We start from the raw sequence: 20,459 nt of genomic DNA, 5'->3' as shown, positions 1-20,459 counted from the left end.
TTGGCTCTTGAAATCGTGGACAACGTCCGTCCGTTCCTCCCGTCCGCGCCGGTCGAATAATTATCGTTTTCTTTCGCGGCTTCCTGGTTCCCGGGACGTTGCGCAAGCATCCGGAAGCACCGGTATATCCTTGCCAGGCTTGATACATGGTTACGGCGGGTATCCGTTCGTTCGGGCCAGGTCAAGCGTGAATCTGACCCAGTAGAATCGCAACAGTCGGATCCATTCTAACTCACGGATTAACCGGCAGCTCGTCGCGTCGTTTCGCGGCCGCGCGAGCGAGAGGAGATCGACGATCCTCCGGCGTCCGTCGTAAAGGTCACTGCCTCCGCGTGAAAGGATCGCGCTTTCATTCATTACGCCATTACGCAAAGGTTACTGTAATATGCGCCACGGTATCGGGACGAGTCGAAATTGTTGCATCTCCGACCGGTCGTGAGCTGCAACAATCTTCTCGGCGCGCGAACCGCGATACCATCGAGCAGACGCGCATCATTCCAACTGGTTCTTCAGGGAAATCCAGAGCTCAATTTCTTCGATGACCGACGTCTATCGTTGTACTTTGTTTCCTTCTCGTTTCAGCCCCTCGTCGGTTAAATCGGTTAATTCTATTTTTCAAATTTCTTTGAAAAGCTTCATTGCAAAGTGGCAAATTTGAACTGTTCGCGTTTCGAATAAATTTCCTTATCGTGGGGTTTAGAACCACGGAACAATGAAAAGTCTGTGATTATATGAAGTTTTAATAATGGTAAATGTTACTTGGAGGATATGCTATTTTACACGGTCGTTGGATTGAAACCGCACCTCGGTAATCAAGTGAAATACACTCTATAATCTTCATTTAATCTTCATTTAAGGGGAGATTTGAAAATTCAATGTACACCGTTGCATCACTTTTCTCTGGGTTCTGTTTTGTAACGATGCTTCTGATGTTTTATTGAAGAGGACGATGGAAAAGTGGTAGATGAATTGAACGCGTTAACGATTAAGAACGCTGCAGGATCGTTGCTGGGGATATAATGAAAGAGAAATTAAAATTGCAAAACGTCTCGGCCAATCATAGATACGATCTTCCATTTGGAACAAAGATAAACGCGATTTCTCTTCGGGACGGCGTCTCTGAAACTAGGAAGAATTTACTCGGCGATCAGAGGCTAGCGTATCGTTGCATTTCCTTGTTCCCGATGTTGCGCAAGAAGCCGGAAGCAACCTTGGTTTCTTTCCACGAGTGTATGATGCACGAGTGCAATCACTTATCTCGCGCGCCGTACGCCTAATCCGTTTTGGCTGAGAACATTCGCCGCGTAACGCCGCGCACGATTACGACCCACAAATGCATTCAGTGCAGCCGACCTTCGATTCGCCGACATTGTGAATCACCCCTCGGTGTACAAATACAGCAGAATTCCGTGCACCCTAGAGATAGTTGAATGGGCTGAATCGAACGGTAATCTTCGAGATGAAAGAGAGGATTTACGCGAAGAAACAGCAATTAATAATATCGACGTACGATGGTAATGGAAAAGCTTTTAGCTCGGGGAGTTGAAACGCAACAGTATAATGGCGGAGAATAAGTGACACACAAAACGAATGACGATTCCCAGAAGCGATTGTACGCGAAGGGGTTCGGCTTCCAGTTGGCAATGTTAAAAGCCGAAACCTGTTGCCCTGGCCCAAGGATTTACAGTGGCCATTAGTGGCCGCTTATGTCCCGGGTCAAGCGCGAAACGCGAGACGCGACCCACCAGCGGTGTGACCGGCTGCTCTCGGGACACGTTTCCGCCTGCGGTTTCGCCGATCACGTTGATTCCACCCGACCAAACACGTTAATTTTATTAGTCGAGATTACGCCGACTTACGGTCCAATCTATTCATCGAGCAGAGTTAAGTTAATAGCGGAAAGAAACATCGTTGAAGAGGAAAACCGACTCTCCAAATGGACCCCGTCTATCTCCGGCCGACGGGAAACAGCAAAACGGGCTTTTCAGCAACTTGGCGGAGCGAGATGATGGACGATGAGAGATTAACTCGTTAAACGCGAGGAGGATCATTCGGGGATTAAACGGTAATGCAACTGCGGTGGTTCGATCGCGGCGGTGCGGCGGCGCGGCACCGTGAAAGCGGAATGACGATGATCGACGAGCACCGGTCACCGGTCCTGGACCTACACGAAACTGTGCAACAATAAATCGTATCGCCCGCGGAACGTTTTTCTTCGGTTTTCCCTGGTCCGCTGATTAAACGGGTCTTCTCGTGCGGCTGTTACGCACACCGTACGAACAGAATCGCAGACCCATTTCCAGACGCGAAAACCAACGCTTCTTGCGAATCCCGCGCACCGCGCAGCGGTACTTGATTACCTTTCATTATGGAATCACAGTGAAATGAGCGAACTGACCTAACGGGGGTTCGCGTATGTACCGACGGCGGAGGGGCGGCTGAAAAATCGGCGCGAACGGGCAAAAAACGAATAGGAGAAAAGAGTTTCTTTGGCGGAGCGCTCGCGCCTTTCTCGACGCGGCAGCCTCGCTCGACTCGAGCTGCTCCTCTCGGCGAATAATCGCTTCGCTTATTAAACGAGATCCGAATAAAGCGAACGTACTCGCGAGAGCGCAGGATGCAGATTACAGGCGAAGGGAAGTATCTATTTTGCGAGGCGTCTTATTAATGCCACGGACGAGGTTTTACGAAGAAGGCTTGTCTGGTATTTCACCTTTTACCTCGACGACTGAGGCAATTCAGGCGTAGCCCGTTCAACGGACGAGAGAGGACTTCATCCGGCATCGTGGGATGCGTGTAAAATCGAAACGACTTCCCGTTTAAATAAGTAATACCCAACAAAGCTCGTCGTAAAATCGGAAACGTCTTGTTCGATGCAAATCGACGCTGATCGAGTTCCACGGCTCGGCCAGATGATTACCGCCGGCTAAACCGGCCGACTAATTAATCGCTTAACGTCCGCCGCGACGTGTAACGATTGTTCAAGGAAAGATCTCGCTGAGTGAATTTGATATTCTCGGGAGTAGAAATTCATCGGAGAGGCCGCGAGTCGAGCGTATAAAATCGAAACGAACGAGACAAGAAGCTACTCGAAGCGATAACCGATGGGAGAGCAACTCGGCCAATTAGAAACCGTTAACTCGAATTTGCAAAAGCGAAACGGACGGAGCAAGGAATTATTGGAAATTGCGACTCGCCCTGGCCGATCCCGCGGCCGGATGGAAAAAAATCAGTTCACACAATAAGGGATACGTTGACCTCGGTCGTAGGCCAATAGCTGCCTCCGTAAATTAATGGGCGGAGCCGGACCCACCCATTCCTCTCTCGTCGGCCGCGTATGCGCACTGCGGACGCCAGCTCCGTTCGGCGGAGGTGTATCGATCGTATAGATCTGCGGGGTGCGTTCGCGCGTCCGCTCGCGAATCGATCATCCGGGACAGGTTTCGGTGCGGGCTGCGGACCGCTCGAACCTGACCTACTGAATTAATCCTGGCAGTCTGCTCGCGTATTCGCTGCGAGCCTCATAGAACACCGTCGCGGCGACGTAGGTCGCGGCTTGACCCAGAGTCTCGGAGTCCTCTCGGACGGCGCGCGGCTGATTGTGAGAGCGCCAACCGCGAGGCGAGATCTAGAGGAGAAGAGTCTCGCTGGGAGAGAGGCGATGCTCACACGTGCACCTCGGGGCATTCACGAGTTGGCAGTCGGCTCTTGAAACCCGCCCGGTGAATGCCTCTCGAGGCTCTCGCACACGCGTTTTTACCGACCTTTCGATGCACCCGAGGGGCTAGCTCGTGTGCACGCAGCAATTTCGCGCTCGGGGCCCGTGATCGCCAGGGAAATTCGCTTCGTCGCGGCCCCGCCGCCCTCCGTCACGCGACGTTCCGCCGTTTTGTTTCGCGAAAACCGCGCATCGCGCATCGCGCGCCAACCGCCGAGCGCCGAGCGCCGAGCGCCGAGCGCCGAGCGTTCACGCGTGACAGGACTTCGAAGAAAGTGAAATGTGACTGGACGCGGGGAGGCAGGAAGTTAATTGATCGGCCCGAAATCGCTGTGAAATTTCACCTCGCCTCGCCGATCGGTGCGGTGTGCGGCGCGCGTCGACAGTGAAAACCGCGCGAGTCGATTCTCCGCGGTGACGTTTTTCGGTAAACGTTCTCTCCTCGCCGACTTTCGCGAGTCCGTCGATGCCTATTAGTAAACACCGGAGTCACCGCCCAGAGGAGCCCGGCGATCGCGACTATTTCGAAACCCGTGAAACCTAAACGGTCCGTAATCCCGTGCCGGGAATATCGTAATTTCCTCGCTCGGAATTATAGAACGGCCGCGGCAATTTAAGTGAAAATCGCGGGGCCCGCGCGACGTGGAACAGTTCCACGGAACGGAGCAAGAAACCGACTGCCTTAAACGGAAGGAAAACAGTCCGCCGTGTAGAGCAGAGCTCGTAACGCAGCGTAATAACGGTTTCGAGAATTTTTCGCGTGTCAGTGGATCACTGGGTTTTCTCGGCGCGCCGTCTGCCTCGGTTTTTTCGACCGTTCGCACGTACTTATCCTAATTCGCGCGTTGCTCGAGCAAACCGCTTCTACGCTCGCGCGGGGAGCCGAGTCGACTCGCGGACGCGTCCACGAGCAGTGCCTTTCGCGACGAGGAGGCGGACGCGAAGATTCCCTCGAACGGTCGTCGCGCGAAAAACAGAAGTCGCCTGAAGTGGACTCGTCAAGCCGTTACTTCTGCGCAAAGAAATAATCGCGGGCGAAGATACAACGGACGACTGGCAGGCGAGCGGCCGTTGACAGTCGGGAGACAGGATGCGCGCAGGAGCGTTTCGCAGGCGGTCGTTCTGTTCCATTCGAGTGCGCGAACGGTCGCAGGACGAGCGAAACGAGTGTGGGAACCGCCGACGAGTGGAACACCGGCGACAGTGACACTAAGGGCATCAACGACGTCGCGCGGTGAAGAAAGACCCGGCGAGCGGATAAAGATCGCGCGAAACCCGGCACAAGGACGAGCCTGCGGATCCTCGGAGTGAATCCTCTAACGCGATTTTAATTGCGAAACCGCATGCCGAACGATTCCATCGGAGAAACACCGACCGGCCGTCCGATCGAATGGGAACCGTGGATTTAATAAGCGAGCGGAGAGGAAAAGTATAGTTGCGCGGCGGCGCGCGGACACGGCGTGTATTAAACATGTTAGAAGAGAAAAATGCGGTCCGCGTCTCGGCCGGCCGTTCCAAATAAAACGACTCCGCCGGAGAGTCGTAGAACGGCAACAGACGATAAAACGATCCCACGTAAAGGCCTTAAGGACAATTTATGAATCTGCATACCCCGCGATATCTTAATAAAGTCGCGTCGTAAAGGCGCGCTCGGTTTTAATCCTTTCGCCACTCGAGGAAGTGCCCGCAACCCGCTCGGCTATTTTATAATAAACGCTCGTTTCGTTCGGGACGTCGTCGCCGCCGCCGCCACCGCCGCCGCCGCTGCCGCCGCTGCCGCGCGCGGACCGTAATTACGCAAGCTAAAGACAATCGCGGGGAGGGCGCGAGACAATGCCGCGGATACCGCGGTATCGGTGAGAGACATCGCGCCGACGAAAAAATCCCTCATTGTCCGAGGAATGTGGGCGTATCGGCCGAGATATCTCGGCGATAATGAGGCGGGGATTCCGCGGACGGAGAGAGACCGCGGGCATCGAGCGCGTGATACAAATTACGCCCGTTTCTTTTAATCAGCCGAGCGAATCTTACGAGCCGAACAAGATCGAGTAATCCGGGAACGATACCTCGTCGAATTTTAACTGCGATACAGAACCGGCCGAGGGACAGAGGTTAATTGGCGGAGTGATTAACGGTTCTCGCATCTGGGAGCCGATTTAAAGTGGTGCCTGAGAAACCTAGGCAGCTTAATTGGAAGACGCGATGGGGAACGCTAGATCGCAGCCTTGCCGGCGAGGCAAACAGCTCTACCTGTTCTACCTTATCCATAGAACTTGGAGCATCGTGGCGGAGCACCGGAAGGATCAAGATCGTTCCTACGATACCGATCCAGAGACAGACTTATCGTCCAGGTGCAGCGGCTGCAATGGTTGCGATTACCGTCAGGACAGCCTTACCTTCGACAGGTACGTGCTTTGATTCCCGATTTACCGAGGATTAGCTACTGCCGCTAATTCCAATTACAGTTTCCTTTGAAATTCGTAATTGGACCGCGTTCGTTTGCATGCGCAGGCGTTTCCGATTAGCTAACTTGCCGAACGAAAAAGGAAACAGAATTGCGGTTTCTCTACTGGCAACTTCGTTAGACTAGGAATGCAAAGAAAGAAGTTCGTTGTAGAGCTGATATTAGCTGTAATTTCTACATTCGCTTTACGTCGGTGGTGCATTAATGGACACGATATGATAATTATGAATTCGAGTCGTTGATAGGAAAACTTCACAGGCAATTAGCTCGCATTGTTTGCCATCGAATCAATAATTAAATGATAATGTTGGGGTAATGGTAATGGTGTCGGGTAATCAATGATTAAATGACAAGTAATGCTGATCAACTTCCGATACAACGCGCACATACTCCCTGCCGGTGCAAATGATTTTGCTGTTTACACTTGTGTTTTGACAAAGCGATGCCATCGTTGCACCTTTACGAAACGCTAGATTCACCTGTGCGAAGATGGTAATAACGAGTCTGAACTCTACCCTACCCGAAAGCGGAGCTAAACCTGAACGAAGGTAAGGGGAACCGGTAACAAGAACGCATGAATACAAGGAAGCGCAACGCACCCGTGAAAGTGGAGTCTCGTGAATGAAAGAGATGAATGAACCTCCCCGTGCACCAGCTAGCACGTTAACTGATATCGCGAGAGTAGGGGAAGCATGAGAATGGGCACAGAGTACAAACGAATTCGTCGAATTAGGAGAAAAACACCAAGATGAAAAGTGAACATGAACGAAATTAAAAACGATTTGTAGGCAACGAACAATAAACGAGATGTGTACTAGTTAAAGTTGCAACTAGTGTCGGATACAATACCGCAGTGAATCTTGTCCAGAATACTTCTAATCTGAAACATAAGTCGGATATAAATAAAATATATAGTTCATTATTACAAAATGAAGAAAGTTGTAACGAAGAGATTAAAAAATCTGTAACGTAAAATGAGACAAATGAAGGATTGTAAGAATCAGAGGAAATGCAGTTGGAATTCTAAAACAGAAAAAGTGCATCTTTAGTTCAAGAAAGATAAGATTGAGTCAATACAGTTTTTCAAGTAAGAGTTGATAAAGGAATATTAGACAAATGGAAAAGAAGTGAAAACAGTGATATGATGAATTTTGATCACTAGTTGCATGAATTATTTAATTATGAAAATATCTATGTCTTTCTCCATTGTTTGCTTGTATTATATGTCACTGTATACTTTAATGCATTCTGATGCATCTGCATGAAATACATGCATGAAATATGGCTGCAAAAAAAGTAAAAGAAAAGATACCTACATAATATTATGACAAAAGTATTGCTATTTCAAATTGCCAGGTGCTACAGTTATAATAGTTAATATCTTCAAACTAATCAGTAATAAAATTACTGCTAAAATAAATCCTATACTTTAAATGTTTCTAAACGAAATACTTCAGATACTAAGAAAAATAAATAGAAAGGGAAAGAAGAATTGGCAATATGATACAACAATACATATAGTGAGCATAACGATAATATTATAAAAAACGTATATTCAAAAAACGATAAAGAATGACTTTTCATAGAAACTATGGAAAGCCATTCCTCAAGATCCTCTTCGATAGCTGCATCTTCCTTGTCGTCGTTATCTTCTTCTTTCTTCAGGCAATGCCCAATAGATCCGCTCAAATGTTCCCAAGTAATTATATTAGAAAAGAATGAAAGTGTGAAGGTAATGGAATCTCTGAGCGGATCTGGTTTTCGTCCGGGCCTAGTGCCGCGGACGAACTTACAAACTAGGTCTATACCACAGTGAAATTAGTATCAGTTAATTGTACATCGACTGATACCAATTATCCCATCCCAGGCGCAGACTCATCACGCGAACCCTAAGCCTACCCGAGCGAGAAATGTGATGGTCTGCTGTCCTGGCCCTACCTACTTATAATTAAAACATTCACACCAATAGTAAGCTACCTGCCTACCTATCCCTATATCTAAAAAGGTGACAAAACGCATTCTCTCCAACACACACACTCCACGATTCTCACACATAACACCCGGGTGCAAGGGCCTGAACTAGGGAGATGCGTCCCGGGACGCCTCCATCACCCGAGCTTGTAGCACCCAACAGACATACTCTAGGAATACGTACCAATGCTGAAATCGACTGACAAGCTAGCGCGCATTGCGATACTCTAAATAATTGATGTACTATAGATTTTTATATTGAATCGTATTTGAATTGTTGTTAACAGTCATTGCAATATTGATGCAATCTTGATGTAATGAATATTTAAAGTACTCTTACAATAGTTTGTAAGAGCTTTTTATAATATAATGTACGGAAACTTTTATATGAACATTGATTTATTATCAAATAACTGCTTTTAATAAATATACTGATGCAATTGGTAAATCTTATCTTATTTTCAAATTAAATTGTGTTAATGTTAAAAGTTAAGACCGATGCATTTCCCACTACCTAACCATACACTCACTCATATGTTACTGGGAGTAATACATCGTGCACGACACGCTAGACATTGTCGGTCGCTACAAACAAGTCTTATCACTAAACCATACCCATCGCTTTAACCCATATAATAGACACCTGGGTCCATTAATGGGTTCAAGCGAAAAAAATAGGTATGGGCAAGGGAAGTCTCACATACCTTCGTTCGCTGAAAATCCTGAACTAAAATGGTAATTAGTGGTATAGGTAAACGGACTAATTTTTCATTTCGGTTCTATATATAAAATCATTGATTTCGAGCAAGTTATATTATCAAAGTAATGTTAATTATTCATCCTTTATAAAATGACTCTATTTTGTTAGAAGTATAGAATTATTTCAATAAAAAGACTCCATTATTCAATATTCATTTATATTTAACAATACCCTCGGTCGATCTTCTTTCGAAGTAAATCATTGAAATTTCAGGAAATGCACATGCGAGTATTACTTCGAAATTAGAGTCTAACCATCGCGAAATGTCTTCTTGCCCATGAATACTACGTATGAAAATACATTCAAAACATTGCATTGTTGTTTAAAATATACATTTAATGCCTATTGTTATTGACTGTTATATAAGTATAATAATGAATAAACACCATTTCATTTGTGAAATCGGAGGGTCATCCGACTTCAACTCTAAACGTTAATTCGAAAAAGAGGCAAGAAAACCCTAGCCTATTTTAATAAATACACAAAGTAAAATAAGATGAAAAATTCCTAACATTTACTTCACACGAGTACACATTCCCTCGTGTGTCGTTATGCTCACTTTCATGAAATAATAAAACTTGGTGTTCAGTGACTCACCGGTCGGTGAGTACTCGACGATGTCGAACGGCTGCAACCCCTCGGTAACCTTTTGGATCACGGTAGCTCCTCCGTATCTGCAATAAAAAAGAGATCACATTTTTTAAGTAAAGTCTTCATAAAATATCTAATGTGCATTAGCTCATTAGATTTTATACTTACGTATTCCGTGATAAAGCGAGACCCGATGGAGATCCTCTCCGCCGCTGATTTATGAGTGACTCTAATTCGCGACGCCACTGAAATACATTTCGCGACCGAGAATTTCTGTACGGCGAACAAACACTGACTCTAACATCGCGATGGTGTAAACAACATTTGGAACCACGCGCGTGCTCCATAAAAAATAAAAAACGCTGCGACTCCAACACTGATTCTAAGATCGTATTGCGCACGATCAGACAATTTTTCTGTAAGAATTAAGTATTAATGACACGAAATGGAGAAAGCAGGAGCAAACAATGCAGAAAGTTGAGTTAAAGAAATAATATCATCAGTGTATCTAGTGTATCTATTATAACTGAATAATATAAATGAATAATAAACATGATACCACAAGTACTGTAATCCTGGTCGTGGCTCAATTGAATAGAAACCACTGGAAACGTCTTCCACAATAGTTTCTCCAAATTCTTCTGAGTATTTTCCTGAAAAGCTACAAAAATATTCCAGCTATAGATATACAGAACAATAAATAATGTATGAAAAGGGTTTTATTTCGTCGTAGAAAGGAACGAAGTAAAGCAAAATGGTGAAGCCACGGACAACAAAATTTCAAACTCACTTTCCGTTCGAATTAGTTGTCAATTCATCACAATAAAACGTTCACCATATTTCTCCCCTTTCAGTTTCACGTTTGACGTATATTTAGACAATATAAACACGGTAAACCCACTTAAAAATGAAAATTTTGAAGAGCGAAAGGAACACGATGTTTTAACTGCGAAGTTCAAAGTCAACTGTCAGAAGCTCGAACGTGATTGGTCGAAAAAATGGAACCACTTTAAGGGTCCTGCGCGTCGGTGTGTGAACCCCGTAGTCGTTAGATAAAATTTTCAAAGATGGAATGCTTCTTACATTAAATAAGTGAAAAATCAAAATTACCGCGTTCTAATATGATATTGTTTTCTTTAGTGTATTAATTTTTTATTGCGGATATTTGACTCTATTTCTCGTGTGACCACGTTCTAAACTTCATTGCCTATGCAACAAAATAGCTACCTTTTCTGCGCACGAATTAATTAAACCAAAATCAAATTGAACGCCCAATAATTCCCATTCAAATTTAATATGAGAACAAATCTAATATCTAAATTCCAAAAGACAATTCTAAGAACTAAACCGCGATTGAATACGACGAATGTCCGGATTTCTCCGGAGTGCAATGAAGCCAAAGTTTCAACTCACATATTTCCGAAGAAAAGCTGGGCTCCGCGTAAAAGATGATGGTTTTCCACTTCTAAAGACTTCTGCCCGCCAGTTCTATCGTCGCCATTTGGTAAAACACGGTTTAATTCACTATAAAATAGAAATAACCCTTCACTCTCGGTAGCACCTGCAACCACAATGAGATCCCCGGAAGACTAATGGAGTGTGACGATGCGTGTCAACCGTTCTTCATAAATCGGCAATCGTGATTGGCCGAAGACAATTCGCGAATTGTTCGTTATGGGGGGTCAGGGTGGGAGGTATGCGCACGCAGAAAATATCTTTTGACCATTAGAAGAATCTTGCATATTATTAAAAATTCCAGCCACTTGTGTATACACCAAACTAAGAATATTTGATACTGATCATTTCCTACGAAGATTTAGTAATAATTAGAGAATTTAAATAAAATTCAATAGCTCAAAACATAGTCTGTATACTGTCCACGTTCGAACCCTTGATTCTCTGGGGCCTCTATTAGAAAATTAGATAATTTTCAAGTATTTTACCTCATTCTCTCCTCTTCTCTTTTCGTTGATGTTCCCACACGCCAGAGGTGATCATTAAAAACACTTATTGGAAAATACACTTTGAAAGACGGTTGCACAAACGATTAAATTCAAACGACGACGAGCTGCAACAGGTCCCCTTGTCGTTCTTGTTGGTAATCCCACCCACGGAGCTGCAATGCGTAGAAAGATGCGCATAACAACAAAAATGTGAAAAAGACAATACTTTTACTGGAAATTACGTATCGATGATCCTGATTGGTTAACATTCCCGCGTAAAGTTAGCGCGATAAAGAGTTAGACGCTTTCAATAGCTTTATTACGTGTGAGAAAGATCGAAGATGAAGTCGACTGTCTGTTCCGAACACTCCGAACGATGGAAAACGTTTAAGAAAGCTAAAAGTGTGTACCGAGAACAGAGTTTCGACAAATAGGGAAAGGTGAAGTGAGGAGTGAGTACTGAAGTCTGTTTCGTGAAATATGATACCCCCTTGTTTTGACGCTTTGAGAAAGATTCAGCCTGTACCAAAGGTAACATAGCCACAACATGGAACATTCGATTTCCTGTTCTTAATAAGTTAATTTAACGGAAAATATGATTATCTGTTTTCAGAAAGGAATATGAATATATATTTTAAAGTAAAGTTTCTTTGCATACCGAAGTGTAGAATGTAAGAAGTGTAACAATGGATCAGGGGCTAGTGGACGGCCGAATTAATCGGTACGATGAAATGTCAATGAAATATAATAGAATTTACAAAACACTTTTGGTTTTACAATCCACCATGGTAAATACAAGCTTGTTTCAGCAAAAATAATATATATCAAGAATTGAGAGAATTATATATGTACATATCCCAAGAATGTATTCAAGGAAGTATAGCTCCTCTTATTATTCAAGAACATCAACCGACACACTTAAAAAACTACTGGACTTTCTTGATTTTATCACAAAGTTGCAAGAAACGTTCTGCTAAATCTCGTAACGAACGAAAGTAGTTTAAAAGAGCGGGAGAATCGTGAGAAGCAAAATGGTAAGTAGATATCAAATCGGTACAGTCGCAACCTGTGTGAGGTAGCATACTAACGCCACACTTGCCAAACATTTCCTCAAATATAAAAGAAAAAGCTGAAAGGATTCTAGAAAATCCAAGAGAAGATTAAATATGAATTTTTTAATTCCTCCAAAAAGTAAGATTCCTCAAATTATTATAAAAATTACGGAGGTTCAGCCTTCCTCGGCCAGATGTCTCTACGGTATGTCGCTGCGCGCAGCGCCGGGGGCCACATTGAGAACTTTCTAAAACAGCCAGTCGCGAAAAACAAAAATGAAAACGAAAATGTTCTTTTTTTGAAAATTCTAAACCTGAATGACCACTTAGCTCTTAGAAATCTGCAAGTAAAACAATCATTCTTCACTTCAAAGCCTACCTCTAGGAGTCATCTTTTGGTTTAGCATAACTGGACTCACGTATAGTTTAATGTACAATTCGAATTGCTTCCGGTCTGAAATTTCAAGGCGGTTCGAGTAGGTTGCTGAGGGTGAACGGTTGAGAACAGGAAATACGTTCAATTGGAAACGTTATCAGGCATGAAATCATTTATAGGATGCTTCGAATGGGTAACATTGATGTCCACGGCAATAACTGTTGCAGTACTCTCGCGTTGCTGGCCGAGGATTGAATATTCCGAAAGCTAGTTCTACCACTTGATGTCCGTTCCATGCTCATTCTACATGCATACGGGCAAGAAAACGGCTGATTATTGACCACGGACTCCTCGGGTTTGTCCTTTCTGCCCCTCTACGTGACGCATCGCAGGATAAACTGAAGCCCTGGCTTACATTACGAGCAGGTGGAGGCGCCGGTGTCAGTAAACCTCCGGTCGTCTCGAGGTGCGGATCGCCTCGACGAATGTGCGTCTCTTCTATCACGAGACCTCGGTCGCTCCTAGAACCCGTGACAGTTCGGCTCGATTTTTACAATGAAAATCGACTCCACCCCTCGTGCCAGTTCGTGAATGAATTCAATTCCATGTGTCCCTTGAATCATGCGCCGGGATAGTTGAACCTGGATCACGTGCGGACTTTGAAGGAACACAGGTAACATCCCTGCCTATGTTGCTTTTGCCTAAGTTAGACGATTCGACGATTCGTTCGTGCGCTCGGAATCAATTTGACTTCGAACCGCCGTTAGCTTTGAACATTTTAGAGCAACGAGATCCTCGCGTGGCTGCTCGGGACGAGAGATCTGAGGAAATTTTTTCCGAGATTATGCATTTTCCAGATTTCTACGCTATATTCTATGCTAGCGTCGAGATTTCCGAGAAACTGAAAACAATGGGAGAAATTTTCAGAAAACACGAGCGAAACAATCGGAGAACGCTTATGAATTATGATCCGCTTGAGGTCTTAATACGCGTTAGGTTTCAAGCGGACTAACGAGTGCATAAAGCCGACTGCACAGGTGTCGAGTGCTTGGAATTGAATCGAGCGCAGAGGCACACGCTTTATCGAGCATTAGAAACGTACGGCATCGAAGACGGTCTCGCTCGAGATGGCAGGGTTTTTCCAGCTCCGAAACGTGTTCCTCCGTATCTCGTGTTCGCGCTTCCTCCCATTCATTTCAAGTTGAAAGGAACGCGGGGGCCCGGGACATGCGATGCAGCGACGATTCGACGTAATTTTCGTGCACGAAAAAGGAAGCTTAACGAGGCCGAGCAATTTCATTCACAGACGGCTGGGGGCCCGCAAAAAGCGTGGACGCGAACCAGGATGAATCAGGGCGCGCAGGGATGCACACGTTGCACACGTATGCACGCGTGCCGGCCGCTCCGTTTCTGCTAATAAACTCGTGTACACGCGGCGGCGACGCGGCGGTGTGCGCGGGGTCCGGCAAAAACACGGGCGATCGTTACTTTCGTGCCAGCTCCGGCAATTACAGAATGCCACGGTTTTTAATGGAAAAATCGCTGCGCCGCCGTTTTCTCGCGTACGATTGCGCGCCGAGTTTATTATTCCTCCGCGAGCGAGTCGGCTGGTTGCGTACACGTCCGTGGAAGCAAGTACGCGCTAGCTCGCCGCGGCTCTGTGCCAGGCCGGCCATTGTTCTCCGAATGAAAACTCTCGCGACGGGGGGAACGTGCTCGAAAAACAAGCCGTGGAATCGGGACTATTATTCTTCCACGGCCCGTCTGTCCGAGGCGAATAATAATTATGAAACGTTCCGTGAGACGACAGAAAAACGCGCGGCGCAATGACGCGAGGGGGGAACTATGCGTATCCCGGCCGGCGGGCAATTCGCTGCGCGGTTCCCCCGCGGAGGTTTCGGTCGGCGGTCGCGCGACACCTTCCGTTGATCGATAATCCCTCTATTAGGCGGCCACGCGTGATTTATAATTCACGCAAGCGAGCATTGCGCAACCGCGTGGGCGTGCACACGCGAAACTCGCGCGAACCAGTAACCCGCGCAATTACATATTTAGCCGCCGTGTAATAAGTTAGGCGTTTCTTAAACGGTCGTTCCCCGTGACTCCGAACCGAGCCGACCGGGGCAGAGCGTTGCCCTTTTTCAGCGGGGTACCGATTAATCATCCGGTGAAATTTTCGAACACGACGATTCGTGTCAGGGCCGTCTCGCTTGGATCGAACTATCCGACGAACAGCTGTGACTAGCGACGACACTCGTTCCACGCCTAAACGTGCTCACGCACACCGCGACGGCAACGTTCCGCCGAAGGATCATACGTACTTACGCATATTCGAGCGGCAGATAAATTGCGGAGCTAAAGCAGAGGATGAAAAACGAGGCCCATCCTTTAAGACCGTGGCATTAACATTCGTCTGTCTTTTTTTCCGTGGTGGATTTAATAGAAACATGTTGCGGACGGCACACACGTGGTCGAACATTCTTCCTGTCAAGGCAGAAACGAGCGGACTTTTATCCGCGTGGCAGACGATTAATTTAAATCATTCCGTATTCGTTCAAACTGTAGAATTTTCTTATCCCATTCGTTAGCCGGGATATAATTATACGCCGTTGATGCGCATTTTACGGCTCGCCGCTATAAAATAATGCGATGCTGCAACTCGAAGTCGGGCCGGGGCGAAGGCGTCCGAACCGGGCACAACGGGAAATAAAATCGCGGGGAAAGAGAAAATAACTGTATACGTTAAAAATATGTCCCGACGTTCTCCCCGGAGATATAAAGTTGCCGATAATGGACAAGGTTGCCATTCCACGGCGAAGTAAATCAGCCCCCGTTCGGGCTTCCCATTCTCGAAGGAGCTAACGGTGCTTGGATTTCGTGCCCATAGATTCTCCGTTTCAACGTAATGATTTTATTATCCGGAGTACACGCCAATTTACGTAAATACGCACGACCACTCCTTTTTTTATCCCCCTCCGTCGTATTTTTTCTCCGCTCGCCGCGCCGGCGAGAGCACTGTAATCCGTTTCCCGGGACACGGGACGAGGCCGGCTTCTTCGACGTGGACTCGTTAAACGCAACTTGTAACCCGGTACCAATTTACGTTGTATCCGATGTTCCGAGCGATTTAATGCCTTCTGATGCTAATAAACCGTTTCCGCGGTCGGCGCGCCGCGCGATAATCGTACAACGTTGCACGACTCCGAACGGGGGCCACGGGTTACGTCCGGCATCGGTCGATCGATTAAAAGGGCTTCGCTCCGCGAACGTACGCCTAGGCGAGCCGCGTTAATTGTAAGACCCGGCAGAAAAAGGGCCTCGGCCGTGAACGATCGCGCGGCAACTAGTCGCCGACTAGTCCCGATATCAGTCCTATCGATTATGAAAATGCTGCTCCGCCATTAATACGCGGCCACCGGGGCTATATTACATCGCGGATGCTAGCCAGTTCCGTTCCCGACTAATGAACGAATATTAATTGGCCCCTTTATACCGCCGGTAATTACAGATAACCAAATGAGAAGTCGGGATCCGATTGATTGGAACGATCCTAGAAAGTGGCAACGATGCGATTCTGAATTGTAAAACGCGGAACACTCGCAGCCCGGCGTAAGTACGACTTTTCGACGCAGACTCCTCGTGGGATAGGCACGGAGTAGTCGCGTTTTACCCGATCGCGTTTTAGATTCGGAGGAAACTGGAAACGCTTCGTCGAGTTTTCCTTGGTTGGCCGATAAACGGAACAGCGGGTTGTGGGTAGTGTGTACATTGTAACCGGGAAGATCGCGCGATGCTTCGTTTTCCTAGCTGCCGCAAACGAGCGAGTAATAATTTTAAAAGGTCGGATTGTTTTCCTGAGAACTTCCGCCATCTTCCAGGTTGGCGTATTAATAAAGATACCGCGATGCCGTTCCTTTTATCACTGAGAACGGCGTTGCGGCGGCGCTCGTTAGTCAGCGCCGACGCGAAGGGACGCGTCGCGCCTTTACGTTCGAGCTGGAAGAAATGGAAATGGCGAAAAATCGGCTCGGAACTGTTCCGATACTAATTAGATGGCTGGTGCCAAGCACGGAGCAAGTTTTACTTCTGACGGCGGGCAATCGCGTTGATTAAGCGCGCTCGAAATGGAAGGAATCGTGAATGATGATTCGAATCGACACGGCACGACAAACTTTAATCGCGCCGACCGAAACAAGTCCCATTAAACGTGTTCGCGCAGAAATGAAAAACGCGGCGCAGTTCTATTAAAGTGTTGCAACCCGGCGATTCGATCGGGATCTAGGAACGTTAATTATCGGCGCGCTGGTTAATGAACGCGCATCGATTACATTAATAATCATCCGGTTATGAAATAACGGGTGTAACGATGATAAATCTCGGCGTAAGATTCCTGGCTAGATTACAATCAGTTAGTCGGTGGAAGTTGAACTTTATGCGAGCACCGTGTCCCATAAATTTGTTTAATTAAACCGGGCGGCGTCGAACGGTGCGTCGATGCGCGATGCGCGATGCGCGACACGAGACGCGCGACGTCGCCGGCATTACTTTCGATCCGATTTCTCGAAACCCTTGTCCGCCGAGCGAGCGTACGCGCGCGTTCTCAGGTATCCGCGTTCCACGGTGCTCGCATCGAATCGGCCGTGTATTTAATTGCGTGCCGCGTTAGAAAGTAGTTCAGGGACATCCCGGCGAATTAACTGTTTCAGCTCGGTTAATTCTTCGGGTTTAACGATCCGCGACGGTATCATTCAATGACCCGATCACTTTTCCGTGACGCGACGGCGCGGCGGGGAGGTCGCGAAGCACGCGATACGATGACCATGAATCGGACGATCAGCGTAACCGCGTACAAATGATTTTTCCAACCTCGGCTAAAAACCAAAATTATTATATCCAGACCGTGACGATACGGTAGGCTGTCAGGCACGCGACAGTTTCTTTTTCTATTCCCCGAGCGTGCGTGCGTGCGTGCGTGCGTGCGTGCGTGCGTAAGTTTCACCGGAGCGGGCCGCTCTTCTTCGAGGAAAGTTAGCCAAGAAAGCCTTTTCCATTAATTGCCGCGACAAACGCGCGTTTGTTTCGGTCGTTGAGCACGACATCGCTCGCCGGGATTCGCGGAACGAGACGTTGAACGATCGTCGCCGGGCAGCACGGGTAAAATCGTAAATCGATCTGTCCGGGATGATCGAGAGCGGTAATCGTTACGTTTTAACGTAAGCGCGGCCGGCTGGGATGACGCGATTAATGACGCGATATTTATTACCGCGAGAACCGCCCGTAACGCAGCCGCGTCTCTGCGCCCATTGAACCGGCATGGTACATTTTTCCTCCTGTTCTGTTCCGTGTGCTCGCGTTAACTAATTGTAAGACGGTCGGCGCAGGGACGAGTTAGTTCCCAGATCGATCTGAAACTCGGCTCCGGAGAAGAAAGAAAAAAGAAACACAGAACGCAGACGGTAATCGTAAATTAGCTGATTGACTGAAAGAAATGTGAGAAACGAGAATACGAGGCGCGGGTTTACACTTAAACTTTCCTGGGCCGCGGCATAATACGCGGCGTACTACTATTATCGTCGTCATCGGTGTAATCATTATGCTGATTATCATTCGTTAATTACCGGCGTCCAATTACCAGCGGCGTTTTTACATTATTTTTTCTCCCGCCGGGAACGCTTATTTTCGATTCCGTTCACCGTTACCGTTTCAGTGCGCTCGCGCGAACCGCGCGTCGGATCCATTATTAAAACGTGCCGACCATTTATTTCCGCGTTTCCTGCCGCGGCGACGGCGGTGACAGCGGCGGTGACGTCGACAGCGAGGAGATCGCGGATGAAAATTCACGGAGAAACAGGAACAGCCGAATGGATTAATTAGAAGAAAGTCGGCGGCGGCGACGAACTCGGCTTTCTATAATGCCATGGGATCTGTCCGTCAACAGAGATGATTTAATTAAACGGAATTACTTCGGCCGAGGCCTGCGATTATCGAGCTATGCAAATACGCTCGCAGGTTTTGCGCAGTTAAAACGTACGAACGTTTACGACTGATTTATTGAGTGGCACCACGATCGGAACCGTAACACGTATCCAGAGCAATTTCGATGGGATTTACGAGCGCGCGACGCGCGCGCCTTGGCCAGTCCAAAGAAACGCGCTCCCTCCGACTTCGGAGTCCGCCTACGGGCTCGACTTCGATTACTTGACGCGAAACCGAGCAACAAATGAATGCGAAAATTGACCGTGAAATTGCCAACGGATGAGATCCACGCCGGAGAGAGAAAAACCCGACACGGCGACGATGGGGGAGGGCACATTGTTCCAACTACGGCCGATCGACGGAACGCATTGTTCTTGCGCCGATGTAAAACGATCGGCCGCGGCGATCGTTCCGTTTTTACGAGACGTTATTCATCCGGCGCGGCGTGGCCGTTTCCGGGAGCGCGCCGCCGAGGATTCCCGGCGAGCCTCGAAACGCAAGAAGCGGACGATCCCCGCGGTAACCGTGCAAACGGTCTGCGAACGGCCCATTAAATCGAACCGTGAACGATCGAGAGCCAGCAATGAGATAACGATTCGTTCGCGCTAACTCGCCGGCTACCGCATAAACGATTCATTGTACAGGCTGTTGCGCAACAATGCCACGGAGTACCGTTCTTCTTTTCTCGTTCGGCTCGCACGCCGAATTTCCAGCGTACGCGTCGTCTAGTGTGCCCGCTTCCTTTTCGACTCGCTTCACGGATAATGGAATCGACGAACTCGTCGCGTCCTGCAACTCGTACACCTATGGAAAGACGGAACCCGAGCGGTACCCGAGGCGATCCGCGAAAACCAGTTCCGATCGCGCCGCTTTGGTGCTGTTTTCGAGTTACCCACCGAACCTCGAGCATTCCGCGACTCGCCCGCGGAAACGCTGAAAAGCCGTCCACGAGATTGAAGTGTGCCATCGGTGCCGCGGCCGGAGAGGATCCAGCCGAGGGGAACGACGATAAATCATTCGGGACCACCTCCGGACGATCGGCGGAACCCGTAATAAGTCGTCGCCGGTGCACCGGTGCACCGGTGCACCGGTGCAGCAGCGTAAACGCGTCACGTGGATGTGAGCACGTGTAGCGACGCCGCCGGTCCCCCTGCTGCACGGAGAATCAGGCCCGCGACTTGTCCTCGTCGCGGCTGAATTTCAGGCCGCGATCGAACGTGAATTTCTGCGGGCGAGGGCCGTGCCACGCCGGGCCGCGACTTCCTCTCGCGCATTCCACGCCCGTTACACACTCGGCGACTCGGGCATTCCACCGACGGAGTTCCTAAAGCCCCGTCCACAGCGCAGGCCGCAGCGTACGGTATCCGGAGGTGTAGGCAGCACGAACGGCCTCGCGTGTTCCTTTGTCTCCGGCGGCGAACAAAGGACCCGCAGGCCGCGCCGCCCGCTTCGCAACGGACCCCGGTCTACGTCGGCCGGAAATGTCGATTTTGTCCGCAAAATCGTATCCGAGGAACGAAACGTTCTCACGGCGCCGCGCAATTTGCCGCGCGACGAGAGACAACGAAGCCGCCGCTCATCGGGGAACGAATTTTCGCGCACAATGCG

The 20,459-nt window shown here is 48.0% G+C and overlaps 1 protein-coding gene across 2 annotated transcripts in view; it reads left to right on the top strand.

Annotated features, from left to right (window-relative positions):
• Positions 1-3,505: 3,505 nt before the first annotated feature.
• Positions 3,506-20,459, top strand: part of mwh (multiple wing hairs) — a 44,698-nt gene continuing 27,744 nt past the window's right edge. Inside the window, exon 1 of one of the 2 annotated variants that reach the window (XM_031981374.2) lies at positions 3,506-6,123. In XM_031981374.2, the coding sequence (XP_031837234.1) occupies positions 5,921-6,123 (203 nt within the window). In that variant the 5' untranslated portion in view covers positions 3,506-5,920. Of the gene's footprint in view, positions 6,124-13,336; positions 13,549-20,459 lie in introns of those variants that run through there. The other variant, XM_031981375.2, reaches the window with a different exon arrangement.

This window comes from Nomia melanderi, chromosome 14 (assembly GCF_051020985.1).
Source record: "Nomia melanderi isolate GNS246 chromosome 14, iyNomMela1, whole genome shotgun sequence".
Classification (NCBI taxonomy): Eukaryota; Metazoa; Arthropoda; class Insecta; order Hymenoptera; family Halictidae; genus Nomia; species Nomia melanderi.
This window is presented reverse-complemented; position numbering and strand designations above follow the sequence as displayed.